The sequence below is a fragment of the Sphaeramia orbicularis genome, chromosome 24 (genome assembly GCF_902148855.1).
Source record: "Sphaeramia orbicularis chromosome 24, fSphaOr1.1, whole genome shotgun sequence".
NCBI lineage: Eukaryota > Metazoa > Chordata > Actinopteri > Kurtiformes > Apogonidae > Sphaeramia > Sphaeramia orbicularis.
Genome location: NC_043979.1, coordinates 34,694,790 through 34,721,373, shown reverse-complemented (window position 1 = coordinate 34,721,373; position 26,584 = coordinate 34,694,790). Strand labels below are relative to the sequence as shown.

General features: G+C 36.9%; 1 protein-coding gene across 1 annotated transcript; it reads left to right on the top strand.

The window, feature by feature from the left end:
• On the top strand, window positions 1–25,810 carry apobb.1 (apolipoprotein Bb, tandem duplicate 1). Its single transcript, XM_030128835.1, has 29 exons — window positions 1–70; window positions 1,589–1,621; window positions 1,745–1,857; window positions 3,109–3,254; window positions 3,371–3,518; window positions 5,207–5,359; window positions 6,288–6,412; window positions 6,520–6,605; window positions 8,704–9,148; window positions 10,694–10,808; window positions 11,366–11,512; window positions 11,601–11,812; window positions 12,683–12,878; window positions 12,965–13,144; window positions 13,962–14,165; window positions 14,263–14,430; window positions 14,520–14,725; window positions 15,790–15,972; window positions 16,068–16,198; window positions 16,289–16,499; window positions 16,588–16,760; window positions 16,859–17,007; window positions 17,091–17,200; window positions 17,297–17,670; window positions 17,925–23,939; window positions 24,031–24,142; window positions 24,241–24,264; window positions 24,384–24,570; window positions 24,679–25,810. Exons 1-29 carry the CDS (start codon window positions 16–18, stop codon window positions 25,672–25,674), a joined length of 11,397 nt encoding a protein of 3,798 aa, XP_029984695.1. The 5' UTR covers window positions 1–15; the 3' UTR covers window positions 25,675–25,810.
• Window positions 25,811–26,584: the final 774 nt, after the last annotated feature.

The following is a 26,584-nucleotide window of genomic DNA, read 5'->3' as shown; positions in this document are numbered from 1 at the left end:
TTCAACGAACCCATCATGGGGGACTCAAAGCTCTGCCTTTTGCTTCTTCTGAGCACATCTGCCTTGGCTTGTGAGTGGAGGAATAACTTATTTAAACTTTTTTTTTTGAAGTTTAACACTAGAATTTACTGTTAGATTTTGCTTGAGAAAATCTGTTTTGCAGAAAATTCTTCAATATATTGCTTCTGCTGTTGTTTTTTTAATTTATTTATTTTTTGCTAACCTCTTAAAGTACTTTGTATTTAGTTATTAAAACAGTTTTTATTTTACCAACCTTCATAACTACTTTGAAATTAATCTAATTTTTTTTTTTTTAATTTGATAAATTTTTAGTTGCTTAATAGAATTACATTTGCTTGTGGAAATCTGAATAGTTGCAGCAAATTCTTTTATAAAATAATGTTTGTTATGTAAATTGAACAAACTGTTTAAGTGCCAACTATTATTATTAGTTTTTTTTTTTTAAATGTGGCTTTTTTGACTGTTTCATTTTAGCTACACTTTGCTTGTGGAATGTGACAGTTTTGCAGGGAACAACAATAAGTGCTTCACATTCATATATATATATATATTAACAAAACGATTAGTATAGATTTAACAAAACTTAAAAGTAGATACAATTAAAAAAAAAAAAAAAAGAAAAGTTTTTTAAAGATTTTCAAGAGTTTCAGAGTTTCTGTAGTTTTGCTGCCACTTTAAAAAGTTTATATATTATATTTAACCTTAAACCTTTAACAGGATTACTTTAAAAACATACAAATGTGTTTTAATTATTTTAGTTTCTTCAGTTTTTTCAAATTTTTTTTAAAGCTCATTTTACTGAATTTATTCCACGATTAATTTTAAAAGCATGAGTCTTATTTTACTTTTCAGTTTTTTCAGCTGTTAAATTTGACTGTTTTATTTTAACTACACTTTGCTTGTGGAATGTGACAGTTTTGCAGGGAACAAGCATTTATAAGTGCTTCACATTTATATATATTAACAAAATGATTAGTATAGATTTAACAAAACTTAAAAGTAGATCCAAATAAAAAAAATAACCTTTTTTTTTTTTTTTTTTTTTTTTTTTAAAGATTTTCAAGAGTTTCAGAGTTTCTGTAGTTTTGCTGCCACTTCAAAAAGTTCATATCGATGGCTAAAAAACAAAACATCCTATCTGAAATGTTTAGATTTTGAGTTTTACATTAAATGGTGAGTATATAGTATGTGTTGTTAACACATAATGTAGAAAGAGAGTGTGAGAACAGTAGAATATGCTTGGATATCTTTAACAAAGACCATACTATAATAAAACTAAAGTTTTTTTTTTGTTTTGTTTCCTGAAAAAAGGGATTTTTTCAGATGGGAGGTTTTGTATTCTGGCCTTCGATATATTACATTTAACCTTAAACCTTTAACAGGATTACTTTAAAAACATACAAACGCGCTTTAATTATTTTAGTTTCTTCAGTTTTTTCAATTTTTTAAAGCTCAATTTACTGAATTTATTCCATGATTAATTTTAAAAACATGAGTCTTATTTTACTTTTTCAGTTTTTTCAGCTGCTAAATTTAAAGGCCAAATTTTGTGTCTTTCTTTGAATAGTTGCCCAAGATGAAGATCATCCAACCTGTCTGCGTAAGTTACTCTAGAAAAAACAGAATGCCTTCATTTGTCTGTAAATATTCCATTTACACTATTTTAATGACTGAGATCTGGGTTTAAATGTATCGTCTCTTTTCCTGGTGATTGTTTCTTCAGTGGCTAAACGGTACAAGACCCTGCACAAGTACGAATACCAATACGAAGCTGAATCCCTGAACGCCATCACTGGAGCCTCACAGCTCAAAAATGGACCCAAGGCTTCTTGCATGGTAAAAACAAGACCTTAATGCTTTAATGCCCGGGGGTCAAATCCGGCCCAAGGGATGAATTTATGAAATGCAAAAATTACACTTTAGATATTAACAATCAATGGTGTCAAAATCATTTTAATTCAGGTTCCACATACAGTCCGATTAGATTTCAAGTGGGTCAGAACCAGTAAAATATTATCATAATAACCTATAAATAATGACAACCCCAAATTTTCTCTTTGTTTTTTTGGTGTAAGAACGTAAAATTACATGAAAATGTTTACATGGGGCGGCCATGGCTCAGGTGGTAGAGCGGGTCATCCAATAACCGAAGGGTTGGCGGTTCGAATTCCGCTCTACCCTAGTCAGTCCGTTGTGTCCTTGGGCAAGGCACTTCACCCTCCTTGCCTCCAGTGCCACTCACACTGGTGTATGAATGTTTGGTGGTGGTCGGAGGGGCCGTAGGCGTGAATTGGCAGCAACGCTTCTGTCAGTCTGTCCCAGGGCAACTGTGGCTACAGATGTAGTTTACCACCACCAGAGGGAGAATGTGAGAGCGAATAAATAATGGATCAATAATGTAAAGCGCTTTGGGTGTCTAGAAAAGCACTATATAAAATCCAATCCATTATTATTATTATTATTATTATTATTATTATTATTATTATTATTATTATTACTATTATTATTATTATTATTATTATTATTATTATTATTATTATTATTATTATCATCATCATCATCATCATTATTACTATTTTATTATTATTATTATTTTTTTTAATTATTATTATTATTATTATTATTACATGACCAAACTATATTTCAATTAAAAAATGTGAATAACCTGAACAAATATGAACAAACGTGTATGTCTTAAATAAAGTTAATGCAATTTTACCAATATTCTGCCTGTTACTACATGTTTTGTGCGATTGTAATGCACATGTGTAAATGACAAACTGATAAACCGAGGCAGAATATTGTTAAAATGTTAAAACTGCACTTGTTTTTCTTAAGACAATTCAAATTGTTCATGTTATTCAGATTTTTAAGGAAACTTTATAGATATAAACTTAATCATAATAGAATTTTACTTTTTTTCCACTGCTTTTGGTTATTGGTCCGACCCATTTGAGATCAAATTGGGCTGAATGTGGCCCCTGAACTAAAATGAGTTTGACACCCCTGCTTTAATGTTACCTTTGCAAATTATAGTAGTTCAAGCTGAAGGAAAAAAATGACATACAAACTGACCTCCTCTCACAGGTTGAAATCGAAGTGCCGCAGACTTGCAGTTTCATTGTACGCACCAAAGGCTGCAGCCTGAGCGAGGTGGCCGAAATGGACGCAGAGGGTAACCCTGTGTTCAGACCTGCACCAGGCTCAGACGCTTTTGCTGCTGAAATGGAGAAGTATGTCATTCCGTCAAGTCTAGAATCTTTGAAATTTCATAGGATGCTTTTAAAGATTTTGCACCATTAAATATTCACTCTAAATGAATAGTTCATAATGGCCCGTCTTGTTGCAGGTACCCCCTGAAGGTTGTGGTTGAGGGTGTGTACGATGTTAAACTGTACCCTGAGGAAGGCGAGACAACAACAATCTTGAACGTCAAGAGGGGCATCATCTCCGCTCTGGCTGTGCCTCTGGTGGAAGAAGACAAGAACAAGTACATGGTAATGCATCATCCCTTAATATTCACAACTGCACCAAAAAATTGAACTATAATTACCTCCGCCAAGAAGGTTATGTTTTTGCCAGGGTTTGTTTGTTTGTTTGTTTGTTTGTTTGTTTGTTTGTTTGTCTGTTTGTCTGTCCGTTAGTGTGCAACATAACTCAAAAAGTTATGGACAGATTTGGATGAAATTTTCAGGGTTTGTTGGAAATGGGATGAGGAAGAAATGATTAAATTTTGGTGGTGATCGGGGGTGGGGGGGCCCATGGGGGGGGGGGGGGCACTGATCAGCCTTGGCGGAGGTCTGCGCTCTCCGAGTGCTTCTAGTTGTATATAAGTTGATATTGGGTCAAAACACAGTATTCAAAATCTCTTTGGCGGGACATTTTAGAGACATTTTGACAGATTAGTGTTGCTAAATGACCCACATTTTTATTTTTAAATTCATTTTTGCTTTAGTTGGACCATAAGGGATTATCCAAAATGAGGAGATACTTTATATTGAAATAAATGTTGGAATGGTAATCAATTAACCCTTTCATGCATACTGGTCACTACAGTGGACAGATATTCTGCAGCTGTTCTTTTCTATATTCATGGGTTTTGTTGTTTTAGTTCCATATCAGCCAACACAGTGGAAAGTTATGTATCATCCCAAACACTGCAGTTCATACCATTACTGTAACTTTGCTGCTCATGATAAACCTGATCTGCACTAACATGTTTTATTGGAAATCAGTTGCTAATTGTTATTAGACTGTAATTAACAGTTTTCTGAAACAATTTCTTTTTTTTTTTTTTTTTTTTTTGCATATCCTCCTGAGACCCAGCAATGCATTTTGTCCTCTGTAGGCGACAAAAGTTTGACAGTTTTACTTAAAAAATGCTGTGTATTACAAAGTACATTCCATTAAAAAAAAATCAATCAATAAATAAAAATTATTTTAAAAATGTATATGAAAAAACTGTTGCATTATGCAGTTTCCAATCAAGACAATTTTTTAATGTAAAAAAGCTAAAACTGTCAAATTCCTGGGTCTCAGGAGGATATTATCTCCATGAAATGAGTAATAACAAATATTAGAGTATGATAAAATGTGAGAAAACATTAGCAATTTAGCAATTAGTGGCATTAAAAATGTTATAATTTCATAGTTTTCACACAGTTTATCACTTTCTGATGATGAGTTTTAAATACATGTTTCTTTGCTTCAAAAATTAAATGCATGGTGTCCAGCTGAGTGGACATTTTTGTAACTCTGTAAAATAGGTTCATAAAAAAAAAAATAATCATTTGCATTGTTTTTTTCATGCCTAAAGAGGAATAAAAACACTCAAGAAAAAAATATTGACGAAGGTTCTCATAATTCATGCATGAAAGGGTTAAAGTTCCCTCTCTGATGGGACATTACTGTGTTTTGACCTTACTGTGTCTTTACGTATATAGAGTTTATATGCATATAGAGTTGCTTTGATTTTACTTTTCTTATATTTTTTATTATGTCTTGTATTTATAATTACTATAAAATACTAGAGAGACAACACCTACTGGCAAAGATTTCCTTGTATGTGTTTATGTACTTGAAGATGATTCTGAAAACTATCTGTATCAGTAACATCTACACTGTCTGATATTAACAGTTTGGTGTTGAGTCAAAAATTCATTCCTCCTCTAATTGTTCACTTTAGCCCACCGTTCACGGCAAGTGCAAGACCTATTCCACTGTCAACGCAAGAGAGGACATTCCAACCGACATCACCCTGAAGAGAGATCTGTCCAAATGTGACAAATTTGTCCCAATGAAGGATTACACCAGCCCCCTGGCAGTTTTCTCTGGCATGGTAAGTATGATAATGGCATTAAAACAGAGCCAGTCTTGGAATAGCTTTAGAAAGGAAATGGTGTAGCGCAGAGTCATAATTTTAATGTTGGTGAAAGCAGCAAAAAAAAAACAAAAAAAACAAAAAACATACAAAACATATCAATTCAAACACAGGTGTCAAACATGCGGCCCGGGGGCTAAAACCGGTCCGCCAAAGGGTCCAATCCGGCCCGTGGGATGAATTTACAAAGTGCAGAAGATATGAACAGTCAAAAAATAATGGCATAATAACCTAGAAATAATGACTCCAAATGTTCTTCTTGGTTTAATGCGAAAAAAAAATGACATCATGCCTATAAATAACGGCAACACCAATTTTTTTCTCTTTAATTTACTGCAAAGAACATTAAATTCTGATATCCTTTAATAATAAAACGTCAATAACCTGAACAAATATGAACAACCTGAAATGTCTAAAGAAAAATAAGTGCAATTTTAACAATATTCTGCCTGTTTTGTGCCTTGGTAGATCTGATCTGTAATGCACATGTAGTAAATCATAAGTTGAGGCAGAATATTGATCATATTTTTCTTATTATTTCTTCTTATTTTGCTTCAGAAATTTCTGTTTTTTCAGGTTATTCTCATCTTTTTTTGTTTGGATAGTTTGTAAAATGTAAATGTTTTCATAATTTCATGTTATTTTTTGCATATAAAAAATTTGGAATTGTCATTATTTATATATTATTCTGACATTATTTTACTGGTCCGGCCCACTGGAGATCAAATTGGGCTGAATGTGGCCCCTGAAAGAAAATGAGTTTGACGCCCCTGAATTAAACAGTAAATTGCAAATAATTGAGCTGTAATTAAAATCTAGAAAAAAAAATCAACTATCATTCTGTAAACTTAAGGGCTTTCATTTATGACTATGCATGTATTTGCAGCACTACCCTCTTGCCCAGCTGGTCAGAAGCTCCCAGACTTGCAACTACAAGTTTGACAACGAGAAGAAACACATGATCTCCGGCTCCTGCACTGAGAAACACATGCTGATCCCCTTCTCTCACAAGTAAATCAAACTTTACTTTGGACTCTTTAGCGTTCTACTGTGTGCATAGTGATCTGTCTTATACAAAGGCTCTACAGAACTTTCAATTCAGCTTTGTTTCTCAACAGGGGAGAATTTGGAGTTACCAACATGGGAATGCAACAGATGACTCTGATTGAGGTGACTCCTCACAACGACAGAGTCTTCGACCACAGTAAGACACTCGTTTCTTTTTGTATTCTCTGTGCTTACTGTTAGATTTATAACTGCACTGTAAAAAAAAATCCTGTTGTTTATACAGAAAAAAAAACTGGCAGCTGTGGTTTCCAGAACGATACTGTAAAAAACACATCCAACTGTATACATATTTACAGAGTAACATGTAGATTTAACATTTTAAACATGTAGATTTAACATTTTAAACATGTAGATTTAACAGTTTAAACATGAACATTTAAAATTTTAAACATGTAGATTTAATAGTTTAAACATGTAGATTTAACAGTTTAAACATGTAGATTTAACATTTTAAACATGTAGATTTAACAGTTTAAACATGTAGATTTAGCATTTTAAACATGAATATTTAACATTTCAAACATGTAGATTTAACATTTTAAACATGTGGATTGAACATTTTAAACATGTAGATTTAACAGTTTAAACATGTAGATTTAACATTTTAAACATGTAGATTTAACATTTTAAACATGTAGATTTAACATTTTAAACATGTGGATTTAACAGTTTAAACATGTAGATTTAACAGTTTAAACATGAATATTTAACATTTTAAACATATATATATTTAACATTTTAAACATGAATATTTAACATTTTAAACATGTGGATTTAACAGTTTAAACATGTAGATTTAACAGTTTAAACATGAATATTTAACATTTTAAACATGTAGATTTAACAGTTTAAACATGAATATTTAACATTTTAAACATATATATTTAACATTTTAAACATGAATATTTAACATTTTAAACATATATATTTAACATTTTAAACATGAATATTTAACATTTTAAACATATATATTTAACATTTTAAACACGAATATTTAACATTTTAAACATATATATTTAACATTTTAAACATGAATATTTAACATTTTAAACATATATATTTAACATTTTAAACACGAATATTTAACATTTTAAACATGTGGATTTAACATTTTAAACATGTAGATTTAACAGTTTAAACATGAATATTTAACATTTTAAACATATATATTTAACATTTTAAACATGAATATTTAACATTTTAAACATGTAGATTTAACATTTTAAACATGAATATTTAACAGTTTAAACATGAATATTTAACATTTTAAACAAGTATATTTAACATTTTAAACATGTGGATTTAAATGGTAAAAAGACTGCACTTATTTAACACATTTTCTCCACGTTCCTGGTGTCCAAAGTGCTTTCCAAATCCACCAGGTCCAACTGGGAGCAGTTTAGGGTTCAGTGTCTTCCATGTAAACTTCGACATATGGGCAGTCAGAGCCAGGATTCAAACCAACAACCCTTTGGTTACTGGACGAGCCGCTCTACCAACTCTGCCAACCCATTAATTTACAAATTTAAAATGTTACATTGTTAAATGTTTACTTTTTATAACTTTATATATAAAAGCAAATATGCCTGTAGTGATCTTCCGTTCGTTTCCAAAAAAAAATCACATATGAGTTGAATTCTGACGCGAATGACAAGACTGTAATCTGTTCCAAAATTTATTAAAGCAAAAAAGGCTCATTTACATCATGTCAGACGGTAGAAAAAATTATTTACTCATAAGCTCTGTAAGTTCTCTTTTTTCTTACGGCAGAGAGGTCATATGACACACATACACAGTGATGGTGCATTAAATTGCAACAAAGAAAATCAGAAATTTGCAACTTCACACAAATAAATTTATAAACATTAATTCCTATTAGCCATCATGTTTTGGCTCTTACAATTTATTTCAACATTATAGTCTTTGCAATTTAAACAGCACCACATTGTTTTTCAATTTACAGTTTTATTTTCTAAAAACAATACAAATACATCATTTCTACATACAAATCTAATTTTGTTCACATACTTATCCTGTAAAAACTACAGCTATATTTCATTCAATCATTAACACAAAAATCTTTTCAAATTAACAACTTTGCATTGTATTGTCACTCACAGTTTATTTATGTTGCAATTTTACAACTTTTTGGTGTTAATTCTACAGTCATTTTTTACAGTGTGAGAGCAAAAAAAAATACTCATTAACTCAATCATCCCACTCATTTATCACAGGTGATATTATCAAGGGTCTCAACATGGAGGTTGTGGAGGACAAGACTGTTACACAGGACAAGGATGCCGCTCTGACCCTCCTGGGTGAACTCGCTGCTCTGCCCGAGACTGAAGGCGAGAGGAGGGCCCACCTCTTCCACAAACTCGTCACCATGGTCCGCGGAATGAAGGCCGAGACCCTGAGCCCCGCAGTTCCTGAGGCCCTCGCAGTGTCCCGTGTCCTGACCTACCAGGTTCTGGCCCAGTGCGGAACCCCTGAGTGCAGCAGTGCCATCATGCAGATCCTCAGGACCTTCGACAACTCCGCACCCGAGGTTGACGCCGCCGTCTTTGCTATGGGTCTTGTGTCCAATCCTTCTGCTCTCCTGATCAATGACATGCTTGAGATGGCCAAATACAAGCCCAGCAAGGCCATCATGTACGCTCTGAGCAACGTGGTCAAGAGGTGAGTGGATTATAGCCAACTCTGTTAAATGTACAAGAAGTGACTTATATAGTGACAGCACGGATTCAACTTCATGACAACATCTGCTGAAATTCAAAGAAAGTGTAATTCAATAAGATTTCTACAGTAATTATCAATTTTTTCACACTTTCTTGCATCCAATTTCATGCAGGGGTGTCAAACTCATTTTAGTTCAGGGGCCACATTCACCCCAATATGATAGAAAGTGGGCCGGACCAGTAAAATAGTACCAGTAAAATAAGTAAAATTACATTATGATAATGTTTACATCTACAACGTTTCCTTAAAAATCTGAAAAACGTGAACAACTTGAAATGTCTTCAGAAAAACAAATGCAGTTTTACCTAGAAGCACTCGGAGAGCGCAGACCTCCGCCAAGGCTGATCAGTGCCCCCCCCCGTGGGCCCCCCCACCCCCGATCACCACCAAAATTTAATCATTTCTTCCTTATCCCATTTCCAACAAACCCTGAAAATTTCCAAATCTGTCCATAACTTTTTGAGTTATGTTGCACACTAACGGACAGACAAACAAACAAACAGACAGACAGACAAACAAAAAAAACAAACCCTGGCAAAAACATAACCTCCTTGGCGGAGGTAACAATATTCTACCTCAGTTTATCATTTACACATGTGCATTACAACTTATATTACAGTTACAAATGCCAACTCTGTTAAATGTACAAGAAGTGACTTATATAGTGACAGCACGGATTCAACTTCATGACAACATCTGCTGAAATTCAAAGAAAGTGTAATTCAATAAGATTTCTACAGTAATTATCAATTTTTTCACACTTTCTTGCATCCAATTTCATGCAGGGGTGTCAAACTCATTTTAGTTCAGGGGCCACATTCTACCCAATATGATAGAAAGTGGGCCAGACCAGTAAAATATTACCAGTGAAATAAGTAAAATTACGTTATGATAATGTTTACATCTACAACGTTTCCTTAAAAATCTGAAAAACGTGAACAACTTGAAATGTCTTCAGAAAAACAAGTGCAGTTTTAACAATATTCTACCTCAGTTTATCATTTACACATGTGCATTACAACTTACATTACAATTACAAATGCACAAAACCTTTAGTAACAGGTAGAATATTGATAAAATGGCATTTACTTTTCTCAATACATTTCACGTTGTTCATATTTGTTCAGGTTATTCATATTTTTTGTAAAAGGATACTTTGTTAATGTAAACTTTTTCATGTAATTTCACTTTTTTGCAGAAAAAAAAAAAAGATAAAATCTGCAGTTGTCATTATTTATAGGTTATTATGATAGTGTTTTTCTGGTCTGACCCAACTGAGATCTAATTGGTTTATATGTGTCTGTATGTGGAACCTGAGATAAAATGATTTTTACTATACTGATTGTTAATTTCTTCAGTGTAATTTTTGCATTTCACAAATGTATCCCATGGGCCGCATGTTTGACACCTGTGAATTAGTGCATCCTTACTTGTGATGTTGCTGTGTGTAAAATAAGCTTGACGGGATTTAAATTTTAATTTCAGGTTTTACAAAGCAGAGGGCAAAATGATCCCTGAGATTAATGCTGTTGCTGAGTTCATGGCCGCCCAGCTGGGTGACTGCACCGGTGACAAAGACCAGACTTTCATGACTTTGAGGGTAAGTGTCCAGTGCAATATTTCAAAACTGAAATGAAAACTAGTATTATTAGTATATAGTATGTATAGTATAGTATAGTATAGTATAGTATAGTATAGTATAGTATAGTATAGTATAGTCTAGTCTAGTCTAGTAGGAGCAGCATAAGCCATTGATTCCCAAAGACAAGTGGGTTACAAGACAATGTTTGGTTGAATTACGTTACAAACACAAGACAGAAAACGCAAGAAAAAAGTAAGATGTGTTTTTGTTAATTTATGAAATATTTAAATTGTGGCATTTTCTTTTATTATTCTTTTTCTTTTTTATTTATTATTACTCATATTCTTAAAAAAACACTGACAGCTGATTTACTGACTTTAAAAATGTATTTGAAAGTAAAATTACAATTGCTATGACACCAAAGTCAAGATAAAATTAAGTAGAAACTTAAAATAATTTACATTTTGAAGGTCTACTTTTTTTTTTTTTTTTTTAGCTAATTACCTCTAACCTGAGGAGGAAACCTATAATGCATTCAAAACATTTTTCAAAAACTCTTCTTTGTCTGATTAAAGGTTATTGGAAACATGGCTCCAGCTGTGGTCCCTGTCAGTCCTGCACTCAGAGCTGCTGTAATGACGTGTGTGAGCCAACCTGCAGCTGCCATGGCTGTGCAGCAGGCTGCCATCCAGGTGTTCAGACTGACCGCTGTCCCTGAGGAGGTAAGACAAATCATTTCATTAGTTGAGTGCAATGATGCAAATCTTTATTCTTGCAGCATTCTCAGACTACTTCTCTTTTTGACCACAGAGCAGAGAGGCTCTCATGCAGGTGGTCTTGGACAGTGCTAGCCCCGTGCAGAAGCGCATTGCTGCATATCTGGTTCTCATGAAGGATCCAAAAGAGAGCGAACTGGCCCAGCTGGCTGCTGCCTTGCCCAGTGAGCAGGACACACAATTCAAGAGCTTCGTGATCTCCCACATTACCAACATTTTGTCCTCAACTGAGCCTGAGACCCTCGAGTAAGCAAAAAACTACAACTGATTTGTATTTAACCCTCCGGTATACCATCCACCAAGGCCCTTACTGAGCACCAAGTGTGCCTTTTTCACACACTTGTGGAATAATATCAAAAAAATTTTCATACAGTTTGTTTTTCATTCTTTTAAACTTTTTTCTATTTCATCAACTTGAGCCGTAAATAAAAATACCAAATACTCAATAATTGTCACATTTTTTAACCCTTTAAATGCCGTGTTTGAAATGTAAACAAACCTTTTTTTTGGATGCAAAAAACACAAAAAATATTTTTTTTTCTCGACATACTACATAAGAAGTGGATCATATATTATTTTATTTTTTCATCCTGGCATATGTCAATGATTAACTCCAACATTGGTTAATTTGCATTATTATTTTTGGCGCTAGGTCAAATGTTCAAAAATACTAGCATCTGTTACCAAGTGTGCCAAAAAGGCACACCTATAAATCAAACTATTAAATATTATATATTGATTTATTTTTCTGCTCTAATTTGATTTTATTTTTGTAAATCAAGGTCAGCCCTAATCATACATATCAAATGGAAGAAACAGTGCGTTTTAGGCACACTTGGGAGACAGATGCTAGTCTTGTAATTTTCTTTTGTTTACAAGGTGCACATTTTAGTTGGTGGGCAGAATTTTAAAGATCATGCAAAAATGAACAACTTTTGAATTCTAACCTTATTTAAATTGTGAAAAATAATATGAAGTTTTTTTAACACGAAGTGCAAAGTGTGCATAAAAGGCACACCCGGATACCAGAGGGTTAATTGTTAAGATTTGTTGTTCCCATTTGCTCACTTTTTGTGGTTTAACCATTCGTTGTGTTTTTCTCTGTCTCTTCTACAGCCTGAGACAAAGGATTCTTAATGCTCTGCAGGACAATGAGATCGGCCAAACTATGGATCCCTCCAAGTTCTCTCGTAACTACAAAATCGGTTCCGTGGAAGGCAACATGATCTTTGAGGGTTCTAGCTACCTGCCCAAGGAGGTCATGCTCGACATGACTCTTAAGGCCTTTGGCTATGATGTTGACATGATGGAGGTAAGGTTTTGGGCTGTTTTAGTTGAACAGGAGGCATATTTTTTATTTGCTGAGTTGTAACTGTGAAACTGTTGTAACCCTTTCAGATTGGCATGGAGGGCCAGGGATTTGAGCCAACTGTTGAGGCCCTGTTTGGACCAAATGGTTTCTTCCCAGACACTGCTCTGAAAACAATGTACTTCGTCTCCGACAACATGCCAGTCAGACTCAGCGAGATGCTGAAGAACGTCCTGCCAGCTATGAGAAGAGACAGGATGAAGAGACAGGTATTCAGTGAAATATATTTAGTTGCATTATATTCTAAAGTTTAAGCTCTTGTATTATGGCAGTGGTTCTCAATCTTGTTCTGTCGGGCCCCCCTTTGGAGGATGAAAAATCTCTAGGCCCCCCCTCAACCCCAACAACATTGTAACAGTGGTGCAGTTATAACTTTTATTGAAAGAAACTTCAATATTGAACAATATTTTTTGCTTTTCCTTGAATAATTTGTTGTACAAACTAAAAATAACTTTTTTTTTTAATGATTTTTGCTTGAATAATACAAATAAACTCAACAAGACTCCTCCCAGAGATAATATTTTTCTAAATAAAAATAGAAAATGCGCAATTATCTTACAACTATGACAATAAAGTTACTTTTTTTTTGGAACAACAAACACATTTTGGTAACAAAGAAGAACATTTTAACAATATCAGTGGCTGCAATGAGCCTGTTTACATTGCACATCTCAGAAGATTAAAGTGCAAACTGTGCAAAAACAGAAACATTGCACATTTTTCTTTTTCAGTCCAATCCTTGTCCATTCTCTAAACCTAAACTCTTTGTCTAGTCACAGATCACTATGGCAGTAAATTTTTTGTTGTACGTCCCTAAAAAGAGTCCAGGGTGCTCCAACGCTAAAACATTAGTTTCACCTGCTACGGAAAAAAAAAAACACCCAGAAGTGATCCCATGTCCCCCCTGGCTAGCCTTTGCACCTCCCCTGGGGGTCCCACCCCACAGTTTGAGAAACACTATTATGATAACACATTTTCAAATAAACCAAAGATACTTAAGGAGTTTGTGCACTCTACACTGTTAAGACTTCTCAGAACCTGATGAGGGAGATTGGACGCAACTTCAACAAACTGGTGAGGGATCTGAAGAGCGCAGAATCTCCTGAGGCAATGGTGTACCTGAGGCTCTTGGGAAATGAGCTGGGATATCTGAGGACCAACGATTTGGAGGAGATGGCCTACTCTGCTGCCCTGATGATTGACAGCATGTTGAAGATGTTCCCTGCTGATGTAAGCAAACTTAAAGAAGCAGAGTCAACCACAAAATGTTGTATTTATTATTTAAAGCACCGCTAATTGTAATTATGTGCATCTTTATCTGCCACAGATGATGAAGGCATTGATGACTACCACCGACAACACCTTCTTCGCCCATTACATCTTCATGGACAATGAATTCTTCTTGCCTACTCTCACTGGTGTCCCTCTGAGGATTGCACTTTCTGGAACTTTCACCCCTGGCGTCAAGGGTGGGCTGAAGATTGCTCGTGACATGGTAATCATCCTTAAATGTGTTGTAATGCTTCCTGTACATTTTTCTCCCACAGTGAATAAAAATGTCACTTTGTATTTGTCTTCACATAGAGCGAAGTTACCTTCATGCCCTCCGCTGGTGTTGAGTTCGTGACTCAGATTGGCTCCCACATTCCTGAATATGTCGACTCTGGACTGGAAATGCACACCAACATCTATCATGAAAGTGGACTCACTGCCAAAATCTCCATGGCTGATAAGGAGTTCAAGATGACCATCCCTGCTCCAACCGGTCCCACAAAACTCATCAAGATGACGTAAGACTGCATTTATTTTAAATATCTGCAATTTTTAATACATTAAAGACCACCAACACCAATATGTCAGGATTATTTGTAAAGAAGACAGCAACAGGTAGAAACTGTGTAATATTAGCTAAGTATTTTGGTTTTTTGTTGTTTTGTTTTTTTTTTTTTTTTTACTTTAGTCAAAGCTCAAGGCATGGGCCATGGACAAATTTTGGAGCATATCCATAATAATCACTTTAACTAACCCAACTAGCAACAAGGATAAAACATTTAATAACGATGTATAATAGGCAGAAAGGTAAAAGGATGGACTGTTTGTCTTGGTAAAATCAGATGTGCAGAATGCTAAAATGTATAAAGGCACATGTGTCAAACATGCAGTCCGGGGGCTAAATCTGGCCTCCAAAGGGTCTAGTCCGGCCCTTGGGATGAATGTGTGAAATGCTAAAATTACACTAAGATATTAACAATCTATCTATCATTTTAGCACAGGTTCCACAATTGAACCAGTTCAATCTCAAATGGGTCAGATCAGTAAAATACTACCCAATAACTTATAAATTCTCATAACTCCAGATTTTTCTCTTTGTAAATGTAAATATTTTCATGTATTTACACTAAAACAAAGTATAATTACGCAAAAAAAAAAAAGTGAACAACCTGAAATGTCTTAAGAGAAGAGCAATTTTAACAATATTCCACCTGTTACTAAATATTTTGTGTATTTGTAGACCTACTGTGATCTGTAAGTTATATATAATGTACATGTGTAAATGATGAACTGAAACATGATATTGTTAAAATTACACTTATTTTTTCAGTTTGTTCATGTTATTCACAATGTTTGAAAGGATAGTTTGTAGATGTAAACATTTTCATAAATTTAATTTTACTTTTTTTCACTCTAAAACATAGAGGAAAGTTTGGAGTTGACATTATTTATATATTATTATGATATTATTTTACTGGTTCGGCCCACTTCAGATCAAATGTAGCTGAATGTGGCCCCTGAACTGAAATGAGTTTGACACCCCTGTATTAAGGGATACTTTGATTTTGTCTTTAAAATTTAGAAACAACCTGGTGGCTGTGACTGGATCAGGAAGGATGACAATCCCCTCCATGGTGATGGATAAGGTTGACTTCAGTGAGTGCACCCCCTTCTTCGCTGGAATGAAATACTGCTCTGCTCTGCAGTACACTGATGCTTTCTCTCAGGAGACAGCTCCCTACTTCCCCTTTACTGGAGACAGCAAGTGAGCAAGAATTTCTAACCCACTAAAAAATACACGTCTTCTCTTAAAATTGATTATCTAAGAAGATTGGCTAATCAATTAAATTATCTTAATAGATTTGCTGTGGAGCTCCATCCTACTGGTGAAGTCACTGAGTACACAGCCACCGTTGCCTATGAGCTCCTCAGGGAGGGAGAAGAGGGTCGCCAGAAGGTTGACGCTTTTAAGTTCATTCTGAGGGCTGAAGGTACATTACACTCATTATGAATCTTCCCATCTTGTCATTGTCTCATTTAAGAGAAGTATAGTGTTGTAACATGATTCCTATCAAAAACAGGTGCAGACCCCACTGAAGCCAGAGCAATCATGAAATACAACAGAAGGAAGAATGTCATCACAGCTGACATCCAGATCCCTGACTATGATGTGGAGGCCGGACTCAGACTGGGTGTTGTTGATGGTAACACAAAGGGCAAAGGCACTCACTCCATCTCTCTTGACTTCATCAACAAGAACATCCCTCAGCTCTCCCTGGTTGGCCGTGCCAAGTAAGAAATTATTCATGGATCCTGATAAATAAACATTAATGTTACCCTCTTGACTGAGATTAAACTGACTTATTCATATATTTCACAGTCTGAAGGCCATGAAGGAAGGTATGATGCAAGTTCAACTCCTCGTCCCCTCCATCCGTGCTGATGCCACTTTCACAGCAAACATGAAGCGTGAGGAAGAATTGGAAATGGAGCTTAAGAGTGAAATCAAGGTCATGGACGCTGTATCTGAGCAGAAGATTGAAATGAAATATGGTAATGTAACATTACAGTTAATTTCTTATAGACATGTCAGACCATCACAGATGTTTCCTGAGTTCTGAAGATTAAATTATTGTAATCTCATGTTGCAGATGCCAGCAGATTTGAGGTTGAGTTCAAATCTGACGTGAACACCGAGACCACTAACTTGCCAATCTATGACATGGTTGATCAGTACCTTGACACTCAGGTTGGAGAGACAGACATGAAAGTCCGTCACATCTTCAAGAAGTTTGTGGAGGTATGAATCTTGGAATTTTGGGATTATACAAATCTGATTTTTGTAGGTAGCAAAGTATTAAATAAAGTATGTTTATGTCTTAGGCATCAAACAACTACATGGAAAAGTATGGCGCTGATATTCCTTACATCCAGAACTTGAGAGTGCCTGATATGCCTGAGATGTCCATGCCTGAGAGACTCTTCCTGAATACGTAAGTGAACAATTTCATGGCTGTTACTTTAATTATCCGCATTCAAAAGAGCTTAAATAAAATGTTAACGTATGTTCATTTTGATTTTTTCCACAGCGAGGCAAAGGCTACCTATTACTTCAACAATGAACGTTTCATCTTTACAATTCCTCTCCCTCTTGGAGGAAAGTCAACAAACGACTTCAACTTCCCTCCAGTGCTGACCACACCACAGCTGTCTTTCCCTGAATATGGACTGGAAATCGTCTCCATGGAGATCCCCATCCCAAGGCTTTCTGTCCCTGAGGGCATTACTCTGTCTATTCCCCTGTTTGGCAAAGCTGAGCTTTCAACAATGATGAAAAGCAACCTTTATGACATGGAGGCTTCAATGGCTGCTGGCAAAGATGTAGTGGAGACACCAAGCTACTCAGCTAAGTTTGATGTGACAGGAACTTCCCCCATCGAAATCCTATCAGTACACTTTGAAGGTACATAAAAGTGAATAATAGATGCAAACTCATTAAATTATATCACAGTTCTAAGAATGTGTCTTTCACTGATGATACAAATTTTTAGTTATAGTTGTCGTTTTTAAATAATATAACCCAATGTGCTTACAGCTGAGTTATGTTCAGTTGTGTATATGCAAAGGAACATGTTTGACCATGATTAATTCAACTACTGTTATATATACAATAATCACTTTTTATCTACCTTTTCTTCTTTTTTTTTTCTTTTTTAGGCTCTGGAATGTTGGCCACAACTGACTCCATCAAAGCCGAAGTGAAAAGCTCTTTGGCCCATAAATTCATGGAAGCCAGTCTCACTATCACTGAGGAAGCAACCATTACTGACAAAATCAATGTGAAATCAGTCAGCAAATTTGAAGCTACTAGCCCACTTGGTCTCAATATTGTACTTGACCACACTGGCATGGCTGGAGTGAATACTGAAGAACTCACTGCTGATAGCAACTTTGATGGTATGTTCAAGGCCGGACCTATCTTTGGCAAAACCCTTTCAACCCAGTCTTTCAGCGTCTTCCCATTCAGACCAGAGGCGAAGCTTGATTCTTCTGTTCAGCTTGACTCCACATTTGTTAAAGCCCAGAACACAATTACAGGATCTCTTCTTAATGGCGAAATCTCAGTTCTGTCTAACACCAATGCCTTTGAAGACGCCTTGACCCATGTTATTGAGCTTTCTTTCAAAGACCAAAAGCTGGCAGTCAAATACGATGCAAATGCCCTTGCTCTTGGCATGAAGATCCGTAACCAGGCTGAAGCTTCTGCTGGTGCTGGTGAAGTTGTCATGAGAATGGAAACAAACGCAGATTACTCTGATAACCGTGTTTATTCTCTGATGACTGCCACTCTTGATGTCAATGGTCTGGCTGTAAACAGTGATGCCAACATGAAGTTCCTTGACAATGAAGCTACCCACAAGGCTACTATGAAAATGAACAAGGATGGTCTGACCACAAGTGGAACAACCACACTCCAGAGTCCTCTGTCCCTTGAAAACACCTTTGATGCTGGATTTGATTTCTCCAGAGCTGCTCTGTCCGTTACCAACAAGGCTGCAATGTATGACATGAAGGTTGATAATTCTAACTCTCTTACCATTTCTGCCTCTGGCCTTGATTTCAACTCAAAGGCTGAAGCCGTGGCCAGTGAATATGTCACTTACACTCATGACATCATTGTTGACATGAAACCCTACACAGTCACTGCAAATGTTAATAACAACCTGAAACTCCTGATGGCCAACTTCATTAATGAGGCTAAGCTGCAGGGAGAGCTTTACAAGATTGACCTGACTGGAAGCATGAAAGCCATCTACGGTGAGGAAGAGATGAAGCACATCTATCAGATAACTTATGCTGATATGACTGCTAATGCAAAGTGCAGCACCACTGGAAAACTTTTCGGAACCCACATGAACCACAACACTGAGCTTGAAGTTATTGGTCTTGCAGCCAGATTCACAAATGATGCTCGTTTCAACTCACAGCCAATGCGCTTTGACCACAGCATCCGTTGCAGCATTGTTCCATTTGACTTCAACCTTGATGCCATTTTCAATGCTGATGGAGACCTGACCATGTATGGAAAGCACAGTGCTCAACTCTACGGCAAGCTCCTTCTTAAAGCACAACCCCTGGCTTTTGCTAGCTCCCATGAATGCAGAGCATCAGTGACACAGCAGCTGGAAAATGGCTTTTCTCTTGAGACCACCTTCGACAACAAGATGGATACAACTCTGTCTCTTGATGAGCAGAGGACCAGCTTCAGAATGAAGTCTAAGATGAACGAACATGCTTTCAATCAAGACATGAGTGTTTACAACACTGCTGAGAGAATCGGAATGGAGGTCTCTAGCACTGTATTTACAAACATGCTCAACGCAGAAACCACAGAGAATCAGGAATTTACCATGGCTGGTTTCCTCAAGTATGACAAGAACACAGATTCCCATGTGATTCAGTTCCCTCTGATTGAAAGTGTGCCTGCCGTCTTGGAAAGTATGAAGGGCTTTGTTGTGAAAATGGCTGAGGCCCTGCAGGACATCATGAACAATGAAGAAATGAAGGCTAGACTTGAAGCTATTCCCCAGCATGTAAGCAACTTTGTTTCTCAAATGAATATCGAAGGTAAAGTGACTCAGCTGAAGCAGCTCGTCAGTGATTTTACCCAAGACTTCTCCATCTCCATGGAAGACGTGGAAGGCTTTTTAGGGCTTGCAAGAGATGAGGTTCAAAAACTGCTGAAAGAGCTCACATTTTACATTCAAAAGTTTGCTGAAATGACAAAAAATATGATGGAAAATTTCACCTTGCCTGAAACAATCATTCAGAAGATCCAGGAAGTGTGTGAAGAGTATGACATCAAGAATATGTTTATCTATGTGGTTGATACCATGAAGATGGCCTTTGAGAGCATTGATCTGGAAAAACTGAAGGGCACCAGCATGGCTTTCCTTGTTGACATTGACAACAAATTCAACATCCGTCTTCAAATGCAGGAGTACTTGGATGAGGTGAAGTCCATTATTGAGAGCATTGACATCCACAGAATTGTTGTTGATTTGAAGGAGTTCCTTCTTAGCTTTAACTTTCAACGTGCAATTGAGGAGCTGATGATGAACATTCCCACAGATATGTTCACCAAAGTAACCGATTACTTGAAGGAAAAGATCCAGGACCTCGACATTGTTGGTAAAATCAACACATTCTATGCTAAAATGAGAGAGATGATTGTAAAGTTTGAACTTGACACAAAACTCCAAGCTGTTGTGGAAAAAGCAGTGGAACTCATCAAGCAATTTAAAATTGATGAAACCATCACTTCTGTTGTCCAGATGGTGAGAGATGCAGACATCCCAGTGAAATTCATGCAAACCTTCCAGCAGGCTATTGATTACTTAAAAGCAACTGAAGTTAAGGATATAATTGAACACTTGAACAATTTCATTGAGACCATTGTTCAGAAGCTTAAGGCCATGGAATATAATGACTTTGTAAATTACATCAATGAAGTTATTGCTGAATACACAACTTCCATGAATGAAATGATCAAGACACTTGAAATCCCCCAGAAACTTGAGGCAACAAGGGAATTTGTCAATCTGGCTTTATCCTCTGTAAGAGACTTCACTGAACAGCTAAGAGAAGTCAAAGTTGCAGACATTCTGAAGTCTGTCAAGGATACCTTGGACCAGTTTGTTCTGAATGATGCTAAGGTGTTTGCTGAATTTATACTTCAGGAAATTGCCAATTTCGACGTCAAAGAAAAAATGACCTCTTTTCTGGACATGGTGAAAGACTGCTATAATGAAGCCATTGACAGTGCCAAATTTATGTTCAGCAGACTGGTAAATATGATGAAGAGGTTTGTACCTGAGCAAAAGATCATTGACGAGCTTGACCAGATGATCACCGGGCTGATGACTGAACTGAGCAGAGTTGAGCTTAACATTCCATCCTTCACTGTTCCTCTGACTGATCTTGTTGTGCCCTCCATGAAGTTTAGCATGGATAAGGTCCAAGCAATTGAAATCCCAGAACAAGTGGAAATCCCAGAGTTTACAATCCTGAACTTCTACACTGTTCCAGCCACCACAATTTCATACATGGAAATGAAGCAGAAAATCATGGATCTTATTGAGTTTATTGTAAACTTTAGGTTCAGCATGATTGATCTGGATGCTTTCTTTGGAGACCTGAGGATGAACTACCTTCCTGCAATGCCTGAGATAGCCTTCCCAGAATTCACTCTTCCTGAGATCTCATTCCCTACCATCCCTCAAGTTCCTGTTGAAAAGCTTGTGAAGACTCTGGAAATTCCTGAGATCAAGCTGCCAACCATTCCAAGTGAGTTCATGATTCCATGCTTTGGCAAACTCTATGGAGAAGTTAAATTCCAGTCTCCAATCTACACTGTCAAGACAAGCGCTGAGTTCCAGAATTCTACTGAAAATGAAATGACACCACAGTTCACAGGATTCTTGTCTTCCATGGCCACATCTCCAAGGTTTGAAATTCTTAATTACAAACTTGACTCCACTGCTCGTATTGCAGTCCCAAAGATGAGCCGTGTTGTTGTTGCAGAGTCACTGAAGCTTAACCATATGATTGTTGGAATTGACCATCAAGCATCTTTGAATCTCTATGGCCTATCAGCCCAGGCCCAAGCCAAGACTGGATTGAAGGTTACCACTACACCTTACACTGCTGACTTTACAAACACTGCATTTATTGCAATGGAAGGAGGAATGTCTGCCACTCTTGACACAACTTACAATCATCTGTTGAACTGTGAAGTCTTTGATGTCAGGTCTGAAGTCAGTGTAAGCCAGAAAGTCATTGCTCGCCAAGATGGCCTCCAGCTCACTCTAACAGTTGACAATAACGGCCAGACCAAGTTTAATGAGAACGAGGGCACTCACAAGAGCAATCTGCAGATGACAGTCACTCCCAGCATTACCACGCTCGCCTTCACTGGTGACACTGACTCCGCCATGCTGAAGATGAAACAGGTAATTAATGCTGAAATTGGCACTCTAACTTACTTCAAATTCAACGTCCGCAATGAGGCAGGAGCCCCAATGATAAAGAACAGTGTTATTGTGGTTTCTGGAAATGCTAATCTTTTTGATCTGAAAATTGACATCACTGCCAACCATGACACAGAACTGCATGGTGCCATCACTGGAGTCCTGTCCAACAGAATCAACATTTTGGCCCGTCCAATGGAGTTTGTCTTTGACTTCCAAAACAAAGGAAATACCAGAGTCAATGTTTTTGAAACTCTTAATGCCAAGATAGATTTGCAGAGTGATTACTCAGCCCTTTTCAAGCCTGACACCCAAAAGATGAACACCGTGACCATGGCTCGTCTCAATCAGTACAAAGTGTTCTACAACTTCACTGCTGACAATAATGAAGATGAGGCTGGAGTCTTTGTTGCCATGGAAAGTGAGGCCAATCTCGACTTCCTGACATCCCCCATCAGCATCCCTGAGCTTGATTTCCCTTTTATTGACTTCCGTACTCCTGCTATCAGTGATCTTAACTTATATGAGCAAACTGGACTGAAGGACATTTTGACTACCACTGAACAGTCTGTTGATGTGGATGCCAAGCTTATGTACAAGAAGAGCAAGGATGCTCCCGTTGTTGAGATGGGTCTGATCCAGATTCCCAGTTTGGGTGACTTTGTTACAGAGCTGTCCATGAAATCTGCCATCATCAATTTGAATATTAATGCTGGACTGTATACTGAGGATGATATTGTTTTCCGTTTGGGAGCTACCACTGCATCAGTATTTGAAGCCCTCAAAGCCAAACTTGATGGCACTACCAGCCTGACAACCAGCAGAGGACTCAAGTTGGCCAACTCCCTGTCCCTTGAAAATAATCATATTGAAGGCACTCATGACAGCAGCTTCAGCGTGAATCCTGAGACTTTTGAAACAGCAGTCTCTGTTGCTACTGTTGCAAAGATTGCACTGCCTATCATCAACCTGGAAGCAAACCAAAATTTGGTTGCAGACACCAAAACCAAGCCCAATGCTGTATCCACTTTCAGAATGACTGGTGACATTAACATCCCAGTGATCAAGGCAATTGTAAAGGCTGAGGCAGATCACAGTCTGAAGATGGAGGGAACCTTTGAGTATGTTTCTATGGAGTCATCAACCAGGGGAAACATGGATGGCACAGTGTTTGAAGATTATCTGGTTCTGGGAGTCCTGGACAATGAGGTTAATATGTACCTGAATGAAAATGGCCTGCGCTCCACCTCCAAAGTTATTGCAGATGCCAAGCTTAACCGTGGTACCGTCAAAGTCTTCGGCATGGATGTAAATGAGAATCTTGCAGTTGAAGCCTCCATGAGCCGTGTCTACGCACTGCTGAAGTATACTGGCAACAACGAAGCAGATCTGTTCGATTTTAACACCAAGGGAAAGCATATTGCTCAGGCAACCATTGACATTGTACCAATGCAGTCCTTGACAGCTGATATTGAAATTGATATGTCTCAGCCAACCAACATGGGTGACATCACCATCTTTGAGAAGGCTGTTGCTGAAGTGACACCGGCCAAGCAAATGATCTCCACCAACACCAAGTTTGTCAGCCCAGTGTACACAACAAACCTTGTAACTGAAGTCGAAGGTATTGTCCCTGTCTTCAAAGTCAACGTTAAGTCCTCTGCCACCTCTTTCATGACCTTCCTGGAATATGATATGGATGGTGAGTTGATGAAATTTTTAAAGATGTATGATTTTGTTTATTGTTGGCAATATTGAACACTAAATCTTATACAATCTGTTTCTTTCAATAGCTACTACCACCACAAACTTTGAGAATGATGCTCTGAACATGATCAACAAAATGACCCTGACACATGCCGACATGAACATGGATGTCAACCATGTTATTTCTCAAGCTTTAAGGTAACATTTTTGGTTTGATTTACAATTAATACTTTGCTTAATATTTTCCTATCATGTCTAAGGTAATAAATAATTTATCTGATTTCTTCACATTTCAGGAGAAAGCGCCAGGCTGATGATAGGTAAATATTGAATCTTTACTTTTTAAACATTAGCTTTTAATCATGTAAGAGATAACTTCTTGTTCATATCAAGTTGCAGATAAAAAAGCATAATTTTAAATACTTTCTTTTTCTTCCAGCATCTCTCGCCACACCCTGAATGTGGATATCAACAGTCCTACCTTCACTGACATGAACCTGCGTTATGCTGCTAGCAGAAATGGTATCAGTGCCTCAGTATCTTCCCCATCTGCTGGCTTCCTGGGTCTTCAGATCAACGGCAGAATGCCAGCTCAGATGAGTGCAAGACTCTACGGTCGTTATCCTGTAAGTGTCATTACCTTTTCAACCTCATTAAAAAAGAACAAACCAACAATATCAAAGCATAGGTCAAACATTTATTTTGTTTTTTCTTTTGTTCTTCCTATCCAACAGTCTGCACCAGAGGTTGATGTTGACATCTTGATGGTAAAATCAACTCCTAAGGATGCTGACAAGATGAACCTGCAGTTCGCATACAACATGGAGGCACCCAAGGCAATGCTGTCTGAAATTAAGATGAAATTCCCCTCCATGATGTCCACCCTCAAAATGTTTGCTGACAAGTATGAGATTACAAGCAACATGGAGGAGCTGAAGAATGCTGTTGTCACTCGCATCGGTGAGGCCTACGACGCTGCCATCAGCTATGATATTCAAATGAGCCAGTTGTCCATCTTCTTCAGGAACATCTTTGTCCAGTACCAGAAGACTGTTCAGGTCTTCCTGGATGCTATCATTAAGCTCTTGAGGGAGACCCAGTTCAGACTGCCTGGGTCTGATGAGATGACCACTCTCCCTGAGGTTCTTAAGAAGCTGACTAGCAGCATTGCCGCTGTGCTTGATAAAACCATCCAGAATGTGTATGAGAACATGGAAGCATTCTATGATTCCCTTGTTGAGTTCTTCAGAAATGTCCAAGTGCGCATGCCAATTGGTGATGCAATTAATGGAGGCCAGATCATCGAGAACATCAAAGCAACTTTCAAGACCATCTTTGATGAAGTTGTGGACTTTGTGAAAAATATGGAGAGTCTTGACACAATGCTGGTTAAAATAGGTGAGACCTTCAAGGCTGTTGTTGAGAAAACTCAGGAGTTTGTTGACTCTCTCAAGTCAGACTATTTAGATGCAATGTTTGTCAACTTCAATAACTTCTACCTTAGATTTGTCACTGTACTTAAGAATGTTGCTGACAAGATCTCTGAAATTGATATGGAGCAGATTAACAATAGATTTGAGTACATTATGGACATGTTCATTTACATGGTGGACCAGTTCAATACCGCTGTTTACGGTGTCCTGCAGCAAGCTTCAGAGGAAGCCCAAGCCTTTGTGAAGGTTAATGAAGGAAGGCTTGAGATCGACCTTCCATTTCCCTTCCAACAATAAGGACCCCCCCACAGACTGAAGTCTAAGTCCATATGAAACACTACCATCTGTTAAACATCTCTTCACTGGAAAGACTATGAACAATTTGCTCTTTTGCCATATTTATGAGAACTTAGAAGCAATTGTTTCTACTTAAAGTACATCTGTTATTGTATGTAAACCTTGCAATTGTAACATTTTACTGTCATCTATTTGTCTGTGAAGAGTTAACAGCATCAATAAAACACGAGAACACAATCTGCTAATGTTTGATTTTCTTCTTCACTCATTTATTACTTCAACTACTTAACTAAAAGTTATGCTACAGTAAAATATAGACCATAATTTCAAAGAATTATTAAGAGATTTTTTTTTAGAAGTTATTAAGAACTTTTTTGACAACTGGAACTGGAAACTTACTGATTAGATCTTGAGAACCGATTATTGGTATATACTTTAAACTTTACTTTTGCTTACTGACAGTGATATCACATTATTTATTCTGACAATGTGATCCAGTTTTCTGTATCAGTTACCTCCTCACATAACAATTGATTCCCAGATAAGAAAAAAACGCAGAGGACTTTGACTATTCAATACATCTAAACACAAAAACACTTACATAACACTGAACTACAAGAACACCAACACTAACTACATTTATAGATGCAGTTTTTTTTTTTTTGTTTTTTTTTTTACTGTATTCTAACTGCAGAGTTATACAACTAATTTCACAACAAAACATGGACAATGGAAAAAAAAAAGATCATTACATTTACAAACAACCTGGTGAGGTCAAAATTAACCAAAAGCAGTGGTGTGCACAGGAGGGGGGCAGGGGGGTGGTTTCCCCCCCTTGTGGCCCAATTGTTGAAAAACCCTAGCTAAAATGCCCTCTTGGGAGTCAAAACATATGCTAAAGTGCCCTTTT

Excerpts from the sequence above, each read along its gene's own strand:
- apobb.1 (XM_030128835.1), top strand. The coding sequence starts at position 16 with ATGGGGGACTCAAAGCTCTGCCTTTTGCTTCTTCTGAGCACATCTGCC. Across the intron at positions 3,519-5,206 it reads AAGACAAGAACAAGTACATG|CCCACCGTTCACGGCAAGTG; the intron begins GTAATGCATCAT and ends TGTTCACTTTAG. Across the intron at positions 23,940-24,030 it reads CCTGGAATATGATATGGATG|CTACTACCACCACAAACTTT; the intron begins GTGAGTTGATGA and ends TTCTTTCAATAG.